At 33.8% G+C, this 18,337-nt stretch overlaps 1 protein-coding gene across 1 annotated transcript in view; it reads right to left on the reverse strand.

Annotated features, from left to right (window-relative positions):
* Nucleotides 1-18,337, reverse strand: part of CFTR (CF transmembrane conductance regulator) — a 155,010-nt gene that overhangs the window by 19,720 nt on the left and 116,953 nt on the right. Inside the window, exons 22-23 of the mRNA XM_039860787.1 lie at nt 13,342-13,584; nt 1,750-1,905 (exon numbers count right to left, since the gene is read on the reverse strand). Coding sequence (XP_039716721.1) covers nt 1,750-1,905; nt 13,342-13,584 — 399 coding nt within the window. The remainder of the gene's footprint in view (nt 1-1,749; nt 1,906-13,341; nt 13,585-18,337) is intronic.

Here is an 18,337-nt window from a genome sequence, read left to right on the forward strand (position 1 = left end):
TTTCAAAGAAAAGTTGAGAAAATAAAACCATCTCTTGGTTTGGATGTTAAAAAGGTTATAAGGAATTTGCCCTCCTCTCTTTCTCAGGTATTCACTTAATGTTCTCAAGATGTCACTGTAGAAGAAATAGTACATTCTGTCTATAGACATCCTCGTGATACCGGGAGACAGTCCCAGAAACCAGGGCCATAAACATGTACAATGAGAAGCTTTTCCATTAGCATGATCATATATTTTTAAAGGTATATCTCAAAGCATTTATTGTTTAGTTTATAAAAAGGTTGAAGCTATAGAAGAGAGAAAATTAAATAAAGGCAAGTTTGGAAGATTCATTTTGGCAGAAAGACAAGATAAAGAATTTTCACAACTTGGGCTCACTGAGTTTTCCCCTAGGTCTTGCACATTTAGGTCCCTAAATAGAACACACAATAAAAGCACACAAACAAACCAAAAAAACCCCTCTCTATCACATGGCAGATCGATTAAAGGATTCCCAGTGAAATTTAAATTATTTTTTTAGAGTTTTGCTTATTTAATGGGCAGTTGTTTTGTGAATAAGAACAACAAGAAAACAAAAACTTCATTAGTGAAGACTTAGAGTCAACTGAACAGCAAGGCTTCCAGGACAACCAGATTCTATTCTGTGTTCCTCACCACTGTTATCTTGCCTAATGCTATCACCTCGGGATACTTGTATTCCCACTGTTTATCTCTAGATCATCTGACAATCTCTTTTATTTTTTCCTGAAGAAACAGTAGTTTTTCAAAGGTTCAACCAGGATTAAGCAACTGGCAACATGGCAAAGTCCAGACAGATGAATTAAAAGCATCAGTCTAGCAGTTACAATATTTACTGCCTCATTAGTTGAAAGAAGCAAATGTTTCACAAAGATAATCCATCAAATAATACAAGCTTTATTCTTAGGTTAGATTTATAGTCAGTCTACCTGGAGACGCTCCTAGCATTTTAATTTTGTGTTAAAAGTAGAGAATTGTTAGTACCATGGTAGTGGAATGGATTCAGTGCCATTAGAACAAAGAGAGCAAAGTGATCATTAAAACTGACTACATCCGTAGAGATGAAAGCAAAGGCTAGTATATACCACACATGCCTTTCAGATTCATCCCAGTAAAAACAATCCTTGGTTTCCATTTAGATCATTTAAAAATGGAACTGTTGCTATTTCTCTCATGTGTAAGAAGTTCTCTTGCACAATAACAGAATGATACTAAGCAGTGAGGCTAGACATCCTTTGTGACACAAGTCAAAGACTGACATTTAAAAAAAAAATAGCTACAGATTAATCTGACCTGGTTCATTCTTATCCAAAGAACAAAAAACAATCATTACTTTTATTTTCAATTCCACTATCTCATGCTTCCAAGTATTTGTTATTTCAGCAGCATCTTTTATATCTTGCAAAGCATTTCTCAACCCGCTGTGATTGCTAACTTGGAGCTCAAACCATTGAAGTAGGAAAAAAAAAAAAAGCTAACAAAAACAAAAGCCCCATGCTCTCACTGCACATTGTGTCTTCTGGGAAAGGCTATCAAACTATTAATATTTCAATAACTGGATGTCAGAGACGTCTACACTTTTAGAGATAGTTTTTCTCTCTATGAAAAGACTGCATTGCATGAAAAAAAGAGGCAGAAATATAAAATAAATATATTTTCCTGAGCACAAATGTCAAATGGTGGTAAAAATGCACTGTCACTTCTTTTTCTAGCTAAGTCTTTCCAGCTTACCTGTGGTATCACTCCAAAGGCTTTCCTCCACTGTTGCAAAGTTATTGAATTCCAAGACACACCATCTATTTGGATTTCTCCTTCAGTGTTCAGCAGTCTCAAAAAAGCCGATAACAAAGTACTCTTCCCTGATCCAGTTCTTCCCAAGAGGCCCACCTAGAATATAAGTGATAGAATTACTCCTGTGGCATACAGATACCCTACCTTAAATGGAATCTGGTATTATACTTCAAAATAAACCCTTATGGAACTGGGGTTTGTTTGTTTGTTTGTTTTCAATCATCACCAGGGGCAGATTTTTCACTTATTCCCACCTTTTAGTACACCCCCAGTTCTGACCAATATTGATCTGGAGCAAAAGAACCCCGTAACAGAAACTGGCTGTAAGGAATTGGACCGCTGATGCTGGCTTCACTTATTACTGACCTTTATTAATGGCAAAAAGGTTGAAAATACTCATTTTGTATCAAGGAAAAGCAAAGACACAGTGTCTTAATGCACATCATTTCTAAGGGTGGGCTCAAGCCAGAAGCAGATACAATAGCTTGATCTAGTTCCAAACATGAATAGAAGTTCAAAACTTAAAAAATCTGAAACAGTTTCAACATTTAGATACTGTCCTTAATAAATTAAGCAAGCACCAAGTTCAGGCGTGACAATAAACCAGACTAAGTTCAGTGAAATCAATGTTTCCAGAGAAGGCCAGTTGGACCTCGCTACTCCTCCCAAATTCTTATATCTACTCTGATGGACAAGAAGAGGATTTGGGGAAGAAAAAAAAAGAGTATTAAGAAAAAGAAAAAAACTACCGTTGTTACCTAAAGACCATGAGAGGGTAGTAGGGAAGTGGGAACTCCATGTATTGCAGGGGAAGAGCAGGTGCAGCAGGTGACTCACAGAGAGCCCGACTCTTCTCTTATGTCAGCTCAGATCCAGCACATGGAGGAAGGTGCTTTGAGTGGAACCAAATATCCCTGCAGTCGTTAACTGAATACTGAATACACTGACCAACATTTAGTGGCATTAAGTAGACGTTCATTTTTTTTCCTCTTACAGTATTCCTATTTCTTTATTATTTAGCTTTTTTTACAGGAGAGCTGAGCAAATGGTCTTTTAGAATAGTGCTTTTCACACTATCTGTGGTAAAGGACAGTTATTTATTTATTTAGTTAGTTTCCAATCCACTGCAAATCAGTATTTTAAAAAATAAATAATAAAAATGAATTTCTAAATGCTTACTCTCAATTTTCATACTTATGTCATCACAAACCAGTAACAGTTTGTAAACCAGAATCAGTTTATGGACCACAATAAATACTTTAGAGCATACGACAACAACAACAACTAATAATAATAATAATAATAATAATAATAATAATAATTTATTAAACACTTATTAGGAACCTGGTAATAAACTAGGCTTTTGGGATAAACTAGTAAATAATAATGACACAACTGTCTTTCTTCCATAAGAGCTTTCTAATGGGACTTTCACAAATGTTTGTTCTCTGAGACAACTAAGAAAATCAGACAAACCAAATGTTATACACAACACCCTTTTAAGGTTCTTCACAGTACTAACCACAATCAGTAATTATTTTATTAATTCTTTCCTTGATTATTGCTTGTTTTAACCCAAGAATATAAGTTCTTCAAAGGTAAGGATTGAGAGGCAATTTGTAAATCTTTTGTCTAGCTTTAAAGATTTTAGCTATTGCTCTAATTTCTTGATATTATTAAACTACCGGTATTACAGTATGTTTGACATGTTTTTCAATAGCAAGGAATCTTATTGGTTCATACCTGACAAAGTCTTCTTGTTGTTTATATAATTGGCACCTAATGATTCTTTTCCGGGGTTTGTTTTTCCAGGCTTCTCAGTGATCTGTTGCATAAGCCAGAGTACTTCCCGCAAATAAGCTTTTACGATCTACCCTATTCCAAGTCAGTGTTTTCTAGTAACTTCAATGCACCTCCTCTCTGAGAATTTTGGATCAAGATAAGTCAAAATATTATGTGGAGAGTTAAACAGTGTTAGATTTGGTGCTAGCTATAATTGCATTGTACCATGAATAGAACACTCATAGTACATTCATTTCAGAGTAACTGATTCATCATTTTAATATTGTAACAGACTGAAACCTGTTGTAATCATTTTTCATCTCCTTGTTGTCTCTAGAAATCAAGATGCCAAATCAAATGAAGTTTAGATCTCGAAAGTGATAATAACTGTACCTTATACATGTTGACATATCTCTTTTATTAACATAATTCTTAATGTAAATTCTTGAGAATATGTTCTTCAGGAAGCCAGAATTATAAGTTACTGAATAATTCAGCTACTTCATACCCATTTTTATCAAGACAGAATTCCGTAAGTATTTAACAAATCAAGTAGGCATTTAGGCGCTCATGCTGCTATGATCTGAACCTTTAATATTGTTTGAATTATCTCTGGCATCCCAGTAGTGTGAAAATATTATAAATGGAAAAGGCAGGTAAGCTCATCCCAAACATAGATCTTGAAGTACTATTAAATATTCATTTAATCAGAGGACTGTCCAGTACTGTGATATATACAGTATAATATCTGAGGCATTTTGATAAGTCCAGGTTTCTCATGAAAGAGCTGGCTCCAAATTAAAATGTCGGCCTGCATTTTGTGAGGAAAAGTAAAGGAAAAAAGGAAGAGATATTCTAGTTGGGGGAAGTTGACCTGGATATTAAAATTTAGCTAAATAAATAAATAAACTACTTGAGATTGGAAAAGAATAGTTTTTTAAAGTAAAAATTGTAAATATTTGCTACATTTCTCATGCATTGAAAATAAAATTTAAAGTGCAGTTTCTATGAACTAAAGGCCTAAATTAAGAGCAAAGAAACTAATGGAACATCTTTTCCCTAAGGCAATTGCTATGGACATAGCGTTTTAATATGAAAATTGAATAATGTTACTGTATAAAATATTATTTTCATCTTTGCACCATGCTATGGGTTGAATATTTGTGTCTTTCCCAAATTCACAGTTGAAATCCTAACCCCAATGTGATGGTATTAGGCAGTAGGGTCTTTGGGAAGTATTTAGGTCAAAAGAGTGGAGCCCTTATAAATGGAATTAGTGCCTTTATTAAGAGGTCCCAGAAAAGTCTCTTACCTCTTCCACCATGTGAGATTACAGTGAGAAGACAGAAGTCTATGAGAAATCTGCCAGTGCCATGATCTTAGACTTACTAGTTTTCAGAATTATGAGAAATGAATTTGTTATTTATAAGCTACCCAGCCCATGATATCTTGTTATAGCAGCCTGAATGGACTCTGACACATCATATAACTAAGAACACTGAAGTCCATTAAAAATCAGACAAAAATGCCCATTTAAGTCCTTTTCAATTTTTTTTTTCAAGAAGATGGATTAGACTACTGCTGAGCTTGCAGGATTTCTGGATAATCAAAATAGTATACTAAATTTAAGTCTACTTCTTAATTCTGCATGCAAGAATTATGTCTGGGGCATCCTGTTCCAGTTTGCAAGATGATGTTACTAGTTTTAAGGGCAAGGGAGAGAAATGACATTCTTAAGAGAGCCACTCAGAGAAACATTTTAATAATCAATTGCTACTCTAATCAATCATATGACCTAGATGTGGTTATGTCATTCATTAATTCATGAATTTAACATATAGTAAGCTTGGCAATGTGCTAAGCAAAGGAATAAAAAGATAAAAAACAGGACTTCCAGTTTCTGCTCTGGCATATAAGGAACTTAGATGTTATCACTCCATCATAATAACAGGTTAAAAGCTGAGAAAAATAAAAAATCAAAATGCTTCTTACATCTGTCAGAGCATAAATTCACAAAGTAAACCACAGCCATGAAAAACGGAGAGACAGACACGTAGATACAGAGAATCACAACTTAAGGAAGCAGAAACCCACAATCAGAAAACTCCACAGAAACCAAGGTAGAAAATCCTAACCGATAACTGACACATTGCTGGAGGTTCAGTGTGGACAAGTCTGAGAGTAAAAAACAACAAGGAGACCATTCATAGGGGGGCCCACACTTTTTTTGAGTATTACCTTCAGGAGCCTAAAAAGATTCATCATGTCACAATGAAGAACACAGAAACATTGCTTGGTGCGTCCAGCAGGAGGAGGGGGAAAGCAAAAATTCTGCAATATCCCAGAGCTTTCTGTTCTTCTTAACAAGGACTCCCTCAAGAGAAAAGATTTTAGCAGAGCCTAATGATTTTTAGAAGCTAACTGATCTAAGGAAGGGAAATACCTAAATTCAGGCCACACTAGCCATCCTGTTACACCTAAGGGGGACAAAAATCTGAGAGTACTTGGGAAGTTCCCACTCAAGGTCACATGCTTACTAAAAGACCAAGACCTAATCCTGGAACTATAGTACACTACCCTTTCCCCCAAAATTTATACCACTAAAGGCCTAATTATTAGAATTCTTTTTATCCAGTAAATTGTGTCCACCTTTCAACCAAAAAATTACAAGACATACTAAAAAGGCAAAAAACACAGTTAGAAGAGACAGAACAAGCATCAGAACCAGATTGTGTTAAAAATAATAGTAACAATGTATCCATATATGCCAGAAATGTTGGAATTATCAACCTGGGAATTTAAAACAACTATGAATAATATGCTAAGGGATCTAATGAAAAAAGTGAGAACAGATGGATAATATTAGAAGAAAAATGGGTATTCTAATGAAGAATCAAAAACAAATGCTAGAGATTAAAAAAAAAACTACTGTCACAGAAATGAAGAATGACTTTGATGGTTTCATTAGTAGACTGAACATGCCTGAGGAAAGAATCTCAGCTTGAAGACAATTAAAACCTCCACACAAAAAAGCAGAGAAAAAAATACTTAAAAAAAAATAACAGATATCTAAGAACTGTGGAATAACACAAAAGACATGATATCTGTAATGAGAATATCAGAAGGAGAAGAAAGAGAGAAACAAAATAAATATTTCAAGAAATAATGACTGAGAACTTCCCCAAAATTAATGTTAAAAACTACACCACAGGCATAGGAAGCTCAGAGTACACCAAGCACAACAAGTGCCAAAAAACTACTTGCAGGCATATCATAGTCGAACTACAGAAAATCAGAGAGAAGGAAAAATTCTTGAAGCAAGCCAAAGGGCAAAAAACATCTTACGTATAGAAGAACAAAAATAAAAATTAAATCCAACTATTCTGCATAAAATATGCAGGCAAAAAGAGTGGAGTGAAATATTTACAGTGTTCAGAGAAAAAAAATCCACCAACCTAGAATTCTGTTCCCTGTCAAAATAAGAAATAGAGACTTTCTTAAACAAATATTGAGAGATTTTGATGCCAGTAAAACAGCTTTGCAAAATATGTTTTAAAAAGTTCTTTCGAGAGAAGAAAAATGATTTAAGTCAGAAACTCAGATATACGGAAAGAAAGGAAGAATATCAGAGAATAAATAAGTGAAGATAAAATAAAAAAATTATTTTTCTTATTCTTAATTGATCCGACAGATAATAGTGTGTTCAAAATTATAGTAACAATGTATTTAATTACATATGTTTATATATATGCTTCTGTATAAGTAAAATTAATGGCAGCAATAATACGAGAAACAAGAGGGAGGAACTGGGAATATTTTGTTATAATGACATACTTGAAGTAACTGGGAAGCATTATAAAGTTATTTAAAGGTGACATGAATTAGTTGAAAATGTATATTACACATTCTAGATCAAGCACAAAAATTTTTTTAAAGAAGTATAATTTATATGATGAGAGGAAAGAAAATGGAGTCATAAAATGTTCAATTAACATTGCAAAAATGAGAGAAGTGCATAGAGATTAAAAGACACATATAGATTAAAAGTATGGGATAGTGTTAAAACTAATCAAAGAAAGCTAGGCAGCTAAATTAATTTCACATAGAGCAGACATCAGAGCAAGGAAAATTATCAGGGACAAAGAGGAGTATTACATAATGCAAAGGGGTTCAATCCTCCAAGACATAATAATCCTTAATGTGTATTTGCTTAACAACAGAGTATCAAAATACATGAGGCAAAAACTGACAGAACCGCAAAGAAAAATAGATGAATCCACTATTATAATTGGAGACTTCAATACTCCTCTATCAAAAATGGACAGATACGACAGTCAGAAAATCAGCAAGAATGTAGTTGAACTCTCCAGAATGATTAATCAACTGGATATAATTGACACGTATAGACTACTTTATCCAACAGCAACAAAATACACATTATTCTCAAGCTCACAGAGAACATTCACCAAAATAGATGACATTATGGACCATAAAACTCACCTTAACAAATTTAAAAGAGCAGAAATCTTACAAGGTCTTCCCTCAGACCATAAAGGAATTAAACTAGAAATCAATAACAGAAAGATAGCTGGAAAATCCAAATACATGGAGATTAAACAACACATGGGTCAAAGAAGAAAACAAGAGAAATTTAAAATTTCAAAAAAATAGAAATTAAGATATAATTTATCAACCTTTGTGGCATGCAGCAAAAGGAGCACATAAATTTATAGCATTAAATGCATAAATTAGAAAAGGAATATCTAAAATTGATTGTCTAAGTTTCTGCCTTAGAAAACTAGAAAAAGAAGAGCTAATTAATTCTAAAGGACAATGAGAAATAATAAAAATTAGAGTAGAATCAACTAATTTAATTGAAAACAAGAAATCATTGGAGAAAAATCAATGAAACCAAATGCTGATGCTTTGAAAAGATCAATAAAATCAATAAGCTTCTAGTCAGGCTAACTAAGTAAGAGAGTGACACAAATTACTAATATAAGAAATGAAAGAGAGAACATCATTACATATCTCATTGTTGAAAGAATAATAAATACTACGAACAACTCTATGTCTACTACTTTGATAATCTAGATGAAATGGACCAATTCCTTGAACGACACAATCTGCCAAAACTCACACAAGAAACAGACAATCTGAATAGGCATATATCTTTTAAATAAATTGAATCAATAATTAATATCTTCCAAATCAGAAATTCTCACTGGTGAATTCTTCCGAACATTTAAAGTAAAATTTCCATCAATTCACTATACTACAGTCTCTCCCAGAAGATAAAAGCAGTGGGAATGCTTCCTAACTCATTTCATGAGGCTAGCATTGACATAATACCAAAACCAGTCAAAGACATTAGAGACCAATACTTCTCATGAACATAGATACTAAAATCTGAAAAATGTTAGTATATAGATTCTAACAACATATAAAGAGAATTATATACCACAACCAAGTGGGATTTATCCTAGATATGCAAGGTTGGTTCAAAATTTTAAAACCAATTAATATAATCTATCATATCAATGGGATCAATAAGAAAATCACAGGATCATATCAATAGATGCAGAATTCATTTGATAAAATCCAATGTCAATTCCTGATAAAAACTCTCAGTAAACTACGAATAGAGAAGGGCTTTCTCAACTTGATAAAGACATCTACAAAACCCTATAGGTAACATCATACTTAAGGGTGAGAAACACAAAGCTTTCTTGTTAAGATCAGCAACAAGGCAAAGAGGTCCCCTCTCATCACTCCTTTTCAACATTATACTGAAAGTCCTAGATAATGCTATAAGAAAAATAAAAGAAAATAAAGGCATACCTATTGGAAGGAAGAAATATAGCTGCCTTTATGCACATGTGACATTGTGTAAAATCCAGAAGAATCAACAATAAAACTCTTGGAAATAAGTGATTATAGCAAAGTTGCAGAATACAAGGTTAACATACAAAAATTAGTTGTTTTCTACACAGCAGCAATGAACAAGGAGAATTTGAAATTCAAAACACATTACCATTTATATTAGCATCCCCTCCCCAAAATGATATACTTTGATATAAATCTAAGAAAATATATACAAGATTTAGATGAGAAAAACTACAAAATTTTGATGAATCAAAGAAAAATGAAATAAATGGAAAGATATTTCATGTTCATAGACAAGGAGACTCAATACTGTTAAGATGCTGGTTCTTTCCAACTTTATAGATCCAATGCCATCCCAATCAAAATCTCAGAAAGTCATTTTGTAGATCTGACAAATTGATTTTGAAGTCTATTTGGAGATGCAAAAGACCCTGAATAGTCAACACAATATCGAAGGAGAAGAACGAAGTCGAAGGACTAACAGTACTCAACTTCCATGACTTCGATTATAGTTGACTTAAAAGATTAAGGCTATATAATATGAACACCTTCAGTTTCTCAATTCTTTGCTCAATGTTTCTAACTCCACTTCTCTCTTTTCCTTCTGTTTTGAACAAAAACATATTCCTTTAGAGTAAAAAGTCAAATTTCTCCATGTAGCCATCCTCTTAGATGGATATTCTTACTTCTTCTTTTCCACCACAGACATTGGTTTTCTAGACAGCTTCTCACTTCAGTACTCATCCCTTCAATAACCCTTTGCAGTTGAACTTCTACACTCATTCCTCTACACTAGATGAACTCAAGGATTCTCACCCTTGGGCGGGCATGCACCAATTCTACCTGGAAGGTGTGATAAAGAAAGACCACTGTCCCCACCCCAAAGTTGTTTTTTTCAATAGGGCTGGCTGGGGCTCAATAATACGCATTTCTTACAAATTCTCAAATGATGCAGATGATGCTGGTCTGGGGAACACACTCTGAGAACCACTGCTCTTGAAGATGATCAAATACCACTTAGTAGCAAAGTCTATTAGGATTCTGAGCTGTTAACTTCCTTTATTGCTTTGGTGCTTAAGCTTTATAATCTCCATCATCGTGTCCAACCTTGTTTCTCATTATATCCTTTATGCCCTCCCTGATCTGACTGAAACAGTAATTGTTCTCTGTACATGCTCCATGTCTCATGATATTACTTTCTGCCTATAGCACTTTTCTTCACCTTCCTTTACTGGTTCAAATACACAATTAAAGTCTCAGTCTCATTCCAAATGCCACTTCCTGTGGGAAACTTTCCCTGAATAGCCCAATTACCAGCCAATGAACACTAACTGCTTCGTCTTCCGAATTACCTTAGCATTTTACCTGTATATCTTTTATTGAAGGGTATAATGAAGGTCTTTTTGGACTCTAAAGCTTATATAGTTTAGAGGGGGAGCTTCTTTCTAAAATAAAGATTAAAATTATAAGTACAAAATTAGGAACAGGGCCTTGGAAGGGGTTCAGACAAGTGAAGTTCCCTGAAACTTATGCTTTGTTGTCTTCACAATGAATCTGCCTCAGCTCTTACTGGATCTCACACTTCTCTTTTTAGACTGTCATCTTCTGGAACAGATTAATATTCTCTCTCTCTCTCTCTCTCTCCCCGCCCCCTGCCCCCTCACCCCTCTCCCTTATTCTGCTCTTTTTCTTCTTTTAAGAAAAGCAGTGGCAACTTGTGGGGGGAAAAAACTATGAAGTCAGACATACCCGGGTTTAAGATCCCTGCTACTTCACTCACTTAATTGAACTTCCTGCTACTTCACTCACTTATTTGAACTTAAGTTTCTTCCACTGGGCACAAAGAGGGTAATAATATCTACCTTTGCAGTTATAATCAGATCAAATGTGATAGCAAATAAAGATCTTTATATAGTGCTTATGTCATGACAAGCACTCAATAAACATTAGTCTCCCTCTTTGAATGGCAAGATCCATAGTTTTATGTAATTTTTAATTCCTCAGCAGCACCCAGAAAGTGTCTTGCAAAGAACAGTTACTGACTACACATGGCCTGTTTTCTAGAAATAGGTTCAGAGAAAATGAAATGCCTGAGTGTACTGTTTCTTCCTCATTTTATAGGGTCTCTGATTACTACTCTCACATCAGGGGAATGAGGACTCTGCAAACTCTGTCACTCTACCAGGATTTGGCTGAATTTAATTGCATGGGCAAGTGAGCACTGGTAAAGCTAAGGGATGAAAGGATATCAGGAGGTAGGAAAGCAAATCATTTACCACAGTTTTTCACCCTAGTTTATATCAATCTATTTGTTTCTATTGTTTATAACTTGATGACAGCACTGTAGGCATCCATTTCTGGTGACCCCAGGGGGGCATTCACTGATGTGTAAAACAAAAGAGAATAATTAATTACGCTTTTCGCAGTTTCACGGAGGAGTGAAGGCATTAATTTTACATAGTTCCAAAGCATAAATCTAACATTTGTCTGAGTTCAAAACAAAGCAAAAATGTCAAAAATCACAGAGATTTCATCAGGGTTGTGATGTAACACAAACATCCAGGGGCAAATTCAACCTAAAAATCCTAATTCTTTCCTTTAATGTCCATTTAAAATTGTTTTCTCTCAAAAAAAAAAAGAAAAGAAAAAAGAAAAAAAGAAAAAAGTCCTATTCTTTATAATGTAATATAAAGAAATACAATAGCTAATTTTAATAGTATGTGAATTTATTTATCCCAACTGTAAGACTGAAAAGGTGAGTCAAAATTTCTAGTGTAGCATTTTAAGCCTTTTAGCATGGTATGCAGAGACTTTTTGCTCATTCTATACTTTTTAACAGAATTTTATCCAGTACATTAAATTATCAAATATTCCTAAGCCCGTGAGTAAAACCAAGTGATAACAGTCTCTTCCTATGCAGTGATAGTCATGGTGGCCTAAGAAAATACTGACCATTATCTCAATAGTTAAAAAATCTCTATTTAAAATTAAAACACGAAGATGTGATGTTTTTAAATTCAGCTTTCATAAGAAATGGCTCTCCTGTATTCTTTTTAATTTTATTAAATTTTGTATTTTATCTCGATTTAAAAAAAAAATCAAAACAATATAATACACCTGTGTAGACTTCTAGAATGGCCCAGAATATGGGATTTGAAGATAATATTAAACCACATTTATAGAGCATAATATGGGGAGAATGACCATCTCTTTCTCCATGAATCAATTCCAGAATCAGTATATTTGAGTACCTTTTAGGTGTTCAGTCCAGTGTTGGGATCTATAAGGAATGCTTCAAAATAACGCACAGTTATTTTTGCTTATTAAATAATAATTTTGCTAAGTAAATTATTTGCTAAGTAAAAATAATAAAATTTTGCTAAGTAAATTAATTAAAATATCTCGATGAAAACTCCAACTAAACAAATGAACTGAAAAAATGCTAAGAAAAAATTACCACTTCTTTTACAGAGAGTAAATTATGTAAAATTTAAGAAGACATTACATGGAGTCAGTGACAAAATATTCCTCTTAACTGAAATGAAGGATAGTTTCAAGATGTGAAATCTAAAACATGATTTAATTTTGGTTTATTTAATGGTTTCTTTAGTTAGTAACCTAGCAATCAATTAGATATTCTGCAAGTGGAATTACATTTAAAATAAACCTATTATGTAGATTCAGGGCTCTGAAACTAAATTTCATATGAAAAAAATGACTATATAATAACTTGAAATTTGTATGTTCAATATGGATCCTACTCTACAATAAAAGTATTGCAAATGGATTCTACTTACACTCTAGGCCACTGAGATTCACTAACTGAACAGAGGTCAAACAAGGCAAGATATATTTAAAACTTACCCTCTGGCCAGGACTTAATGAGAAGGAAATGTTCTCTAATATGGCATTTCCACCATCTACATATTTTGCTGTGAGGTCTTTGACAGTCATTTGACCCCCTGAGGGCCAGATGTCATCTTGTTGATTCTCAATAATGGTAACTTTAGAGAGCTGGCCATCCTTGGATGGTTTGATTGACTTGGTAGATTTACTTTCTTCAGTTGGCATGTCAATAAACTTAAAGACTCGGCTCACAGATCGCATCTAAAATAAAAATAACAGTATTTTATTTTTGTTTAAGAGCTGCAGGCAATGTCATAATAAGTTTGATGTTTCCTGAGGAAGAACTTGTAGGATATGACTCTAGCTAGTCATCACTTGGTTATTTGTCAGGTTTTTCAATGAACTAACAGGAAATAAATTGGATATAATTAAAAGCTTAACCAAAGGGAACTAGGACTTATATAAATAGGCTTTGGATAGACCTGTTTGTTTTTGTGATCACTTAATTCTCAGTTATGCAAGCCACACATAAATAGCCAAACTTTATTCAAGGGAATAGATGATGTCAAGGGAAAAATTTTTTTCTACTTTGAGCAGCAATGCACAATGTTGTATTAGCTTATTATAACAGAATGATCCACATCTCAAAACCGCTATGGAAGATTCTTGCCTTTCTCTTGCACTGCCTTAATACATGTTTATAATTCTATATGTGAGCTGGGTAGTAAGTGGATTATTGATATTTAGTAAATTTTGAATAACTTCACAATAGTCATCAAGCAAATTTAAATCATTGACATATATCTATACTTAAATAATTACATTTTAATCTAAATTACTTAAAGATCAATTTCCATTGCTGAGCAAAATATGATTGCGTAAAAAGGTTGCATTTGAAATTAAATATGTATCTCCTTATAAACTTATTCATGTAACATTTAATAAAGAACATCTTTAATGTATTCAATAGAAATAAAAGAGCTCAACTATATTTTAAAGGTGTTTAGTTAAATTCTTTAACAAGAACATATTTCTCTGAATAATTACATTACTTATTGGAACTTGAAATATGATTTTTAAAAATGGCCTGGCATATAAAAGGCATCCAATAAATATTTTTCAAAAACTAATTAATGAATAAAGAATGAATATGCAAATGATTAAATATATATGAATAAATTAAAAGAAAAAAATTTAAACTTAGAATTCACTCAATTTCTATTTTTAAAAGATATCATTCTTGATCTCGTGACTCAGCTCTTCCCAGGTGTTAACAGCTTACTGGACAGAAATTTACTGCTTTTCTTTTTTTTGTCTTAAAAGTGATTGTTGAGTCTAGCTTTACTCAGTAAAGAATTTATCTTTCTCCTTTACAATGTTAATGTATAATTTTATTTTTAGTTAAGGTTTAGGTTATTATAAATGATTTTTTTTTTTTTTTTACAAAAACACAGATGGGAAGAAATACATTTGGGGTATTTGCTTCTATTACTTCTATTTTTCATTATAAAAGTTAAATGGGAAAAATTATTTATCTTTAGCATAAAATGACTGGTAGATGAAGGTGAGGAATTTAGATACTAATTCTTAATTGAACATTAAAAGTTCCAGCTTAGCACATCTAATTGTATTGCCTATTTTCACATGCTATTGATCAAACCTGCTGTTTGTGAAGTTTTTTTCTATGTAGTAAATTTGTGTTTCAGCATCCTCCATCTTGGAAATATCTTGGAATTATCTTCAATAATTATTCAAGATTCAAGAAAATAATCCTTTTAAGTCAAACTCACTGTTAATGGAAGTGAAAAATATGCAAAGCCCACATCCATCATAAATAACTCTAGGAGAAGTGAAAGACATATAATCACTATTGCTCCCACACATAATATTTTAAGCTCCAAATACTGGATGACTTTTGGGGTTTCTTAAATCCTGATTCAGTAATTTTTTTCTTAACTTTGAATTAAAGTACAGTCTTGCATTAAAGTATAGTCTTTCACTGTCATTAATTTACACAAAATGCTGCTAGTCTATATAAGGTTTAGAAGACAGATTAGAGTTGTAACTACCACTGACATGGAACTGCCAGAGAAAGAGCTCAAATGTATTTAAAATCTCTTATTGTATTTATCCTGCACAGGACTATCACTCTCTTAAAATGAGAAATCAAGAAATATGCAGAAATGTAGCTTAATTTATCAAATACAATTGGGACTGTTGACATTTTTGCATGTCAGTGCTGTGAAGAATTCCAAACTCGTCTTTGTTAAGAGCTTTAGAATGTCAAGAAAGACACTATGGAACAAAAATTCTTCATTTTTTAATACATTCAAACTTAAATACTTAAATAAAATAATCAAGTATTGTTTTCTAAATTACCCAAAATTATATGCAATGTTATTAGAAAGTGACATGCAAAACCACAATTTTGGCAGCACTGAAATGTAGTATACAAATTTTTGTGTAAGAATTTATGTTTGAGCACAGCAAATTATATCCTCCATTAGTAAGGCTAATTTGTCTTTAAGGGTGAGTCCAGAACTTCTAATGTTAATATGGCAAATGGAATATACCTATCGAATTTAGAAAATAAAATTTTATCTTTTTTTAAATTAAAAAAAATTTTTTAGTTTCAGGTATACAGTACATTAGACATTTATATAGTTTATGAAATAATCCCCCTGATTACTCTACCACCCACCTGGCTCTACGTGTAGAGAAAATGAAATTTTCAACTCATCATCTTTCATACAGTCTAGTTGCTTAAAATGACCCAGGACAGACTATTATAGTTACTCAGAGCACAGCCAGGTTACCCTGACCAAAAACAAGTTCACTTGAACAATGGGCACTCATCCACAGCATATGAGTAGACATTCATTTAATTCAATGGGTTAGAACATTTTCTGACGGGAAGAAAAGGTGGCTAGGGCAGACACCTGTATTATGGTCAGCTTTGCAGCCACTAAAATGTCATGAATGAATAGATGAAGTGGTAAGATCATATTATGAATTACTAACTAATGCCTTGTACCTCATAAGCTCTCGAGTTTGCACATTCTACTTCCACTGACTCTTAAAGGAGAAGCTACATCAGAACCAGAGCACGGAAAAACAAATTCTGCCTTTCACGTTTTGAAAATTGGCTTTTGGACTCAGAGATTAATAGTTTGAAATTTTCAAGCCACATGAATATTGGCTTTTAAGCTTCAAAAGCCAAAGCCTGAAAGATCAAAGCACAGTGTTAATACAAAAACAGTAGCCAGAGACGAACTTATATGGATGAGAAATAACTCCTCTCCTCACTCCACAATCTGACTCATAAATGGGGGTAACAAAAGGGCCAAGACACCAGTTCCTCTAAAAAGTAGTCCTGCCTTGAAATCAAACACTGGTTTTATCCTCAAGTAGATTTGGGATTTTAGAACACTGGAGGCCTGTGCTTCAGTTCAAGGTGGAGCCCAGGAAGCAGGCATGCCTTAGAGAAGCTTTCAGTGCCTGGTATAGCATGGGAGCAGTGGAGTGGGCATGGTTGCTTGGCATGCCTAGACATGGATAACACAGCTCCAGATTTCTCTGTATTTCCATAGTGGGCTGAAGAAAAGACAAATAATTATAGTCTTTTGAGCCCTTGGGGTCTTCCATCACTCAGGAGCATGGAAGGACCTGAGAGAGAATTCATCAAAGGAGAACGCACAATCAGGACAAGGACAAAGACTCAATGTACACCTCTAGGTCAGATAGGAACTGCAATGCCTCAGAGACAGTAAGCATGGCAAGCCTAACCTAGGACCAGATGCTCCCTCCCCCTAGTATCTTGCATTCTGAAAACTCCACTCAGAACTTCAATTCACTTCTGGCAATATCTCTGATTGTTCCCTCCACTTAGTAGAACATGTGTTCAAATGGAAAATAAATTCGACTATAGCAAAAGCAAAGACATGGTTTTTGAACACTTGATTTCATAGCCAAAGATTCATATCTGTGACCAGGGTTGGCCCAGGCTTTGTGGAACTTGAAACTTAAGTAATTTGGGGAACTCTTCTTAAGAAAATGATTCAAAATTATGCATATATAAGTAAGTATATGGCCTTTGAAGTGAGAGGACCTGTAGCTTATGCCTCATGGGCTTCGCGTTAAGCTCACTGCGCCTATGACAATAACCTTATTCAAAGCATTCCTTGTTATATCCTCCCTATCTAGTGCTTAGCTTAAAAAATCTTTGTTAATTATGAATGAGTCCATTGTTCCACCTCCCATGCAGAAAGCAGTGTCTGTGCAGGGAGAATGGCAGTGCTGTGTGTAGTTAGCAGGTAATCCAGGCTGCAATTGTACCCCTGAGCTTTTTTGCCTGAAAATGTACATTGCTATTTGGATTAGAAGGAAGTTGCAACACACCAAACTATTTCTAGTTTCATTTGTTTGTTTTCATTGAGCCTTTTAACCTAAGTTAATCCTTTTTCTAATTTAGAAGGTCTATTAGACATTTTCAGGTGCCATGTTAAAAACTGCTGTCTAGGTTGAGTTGGATGGAAATTCAGATTTGGAAATTATCAGAGTGGCTGTAAACTGACAAACTCCTAACCTTAAGCTGCTGCTTCCTGTCCATAGAAAAGAGTTATGGGAGGAGGAATGAGGAGGCAGCTCTGTCTGGCCCACTGACAGCAAAGTCTTATTGCAGCTATCCTCAGCTTAGGTGGGAGCACTTTTCTTTGATTATGATGAAACCAAATGATGAAACCAAAACAAGACTCAAGCACTGAGACACTGAACCCATTCTTCAAGTGAAGAGGAAAACTTGATATAATCTGTATACATTTCTATAAAATTGGAGTTTAGGCAAAACGAGGTGGGGTATTTGCTGGAGAATCATCTGCTTTAAATTTTTGGTTTCATTATTCAAATTTATTATGCTCCAAAAATTCTCCTGAGTCAATCTTTAAAATTGAGTCTCATCTTCATAATAATGTCTGAAGTTACTAATCTAAGTATCAGGAGAAAAAAAGTCTTTTGT

The sequence above is a fragment of the Pteropus medius genome, unplaced genomic scaffold (assembly GCF_902729225.1).
Source record: "Pteropus medius unplaced genomic scaffold, Ma_sr-lr_union100, whole genome shotgun sequence".
Taxonomy (NCBI): domain Eukaryota; kingdom Metazoa; phylum Chordata; class Mammalia; order Chiroptera; family Pteropodidae; genus Pteropus; species Pteropus medius.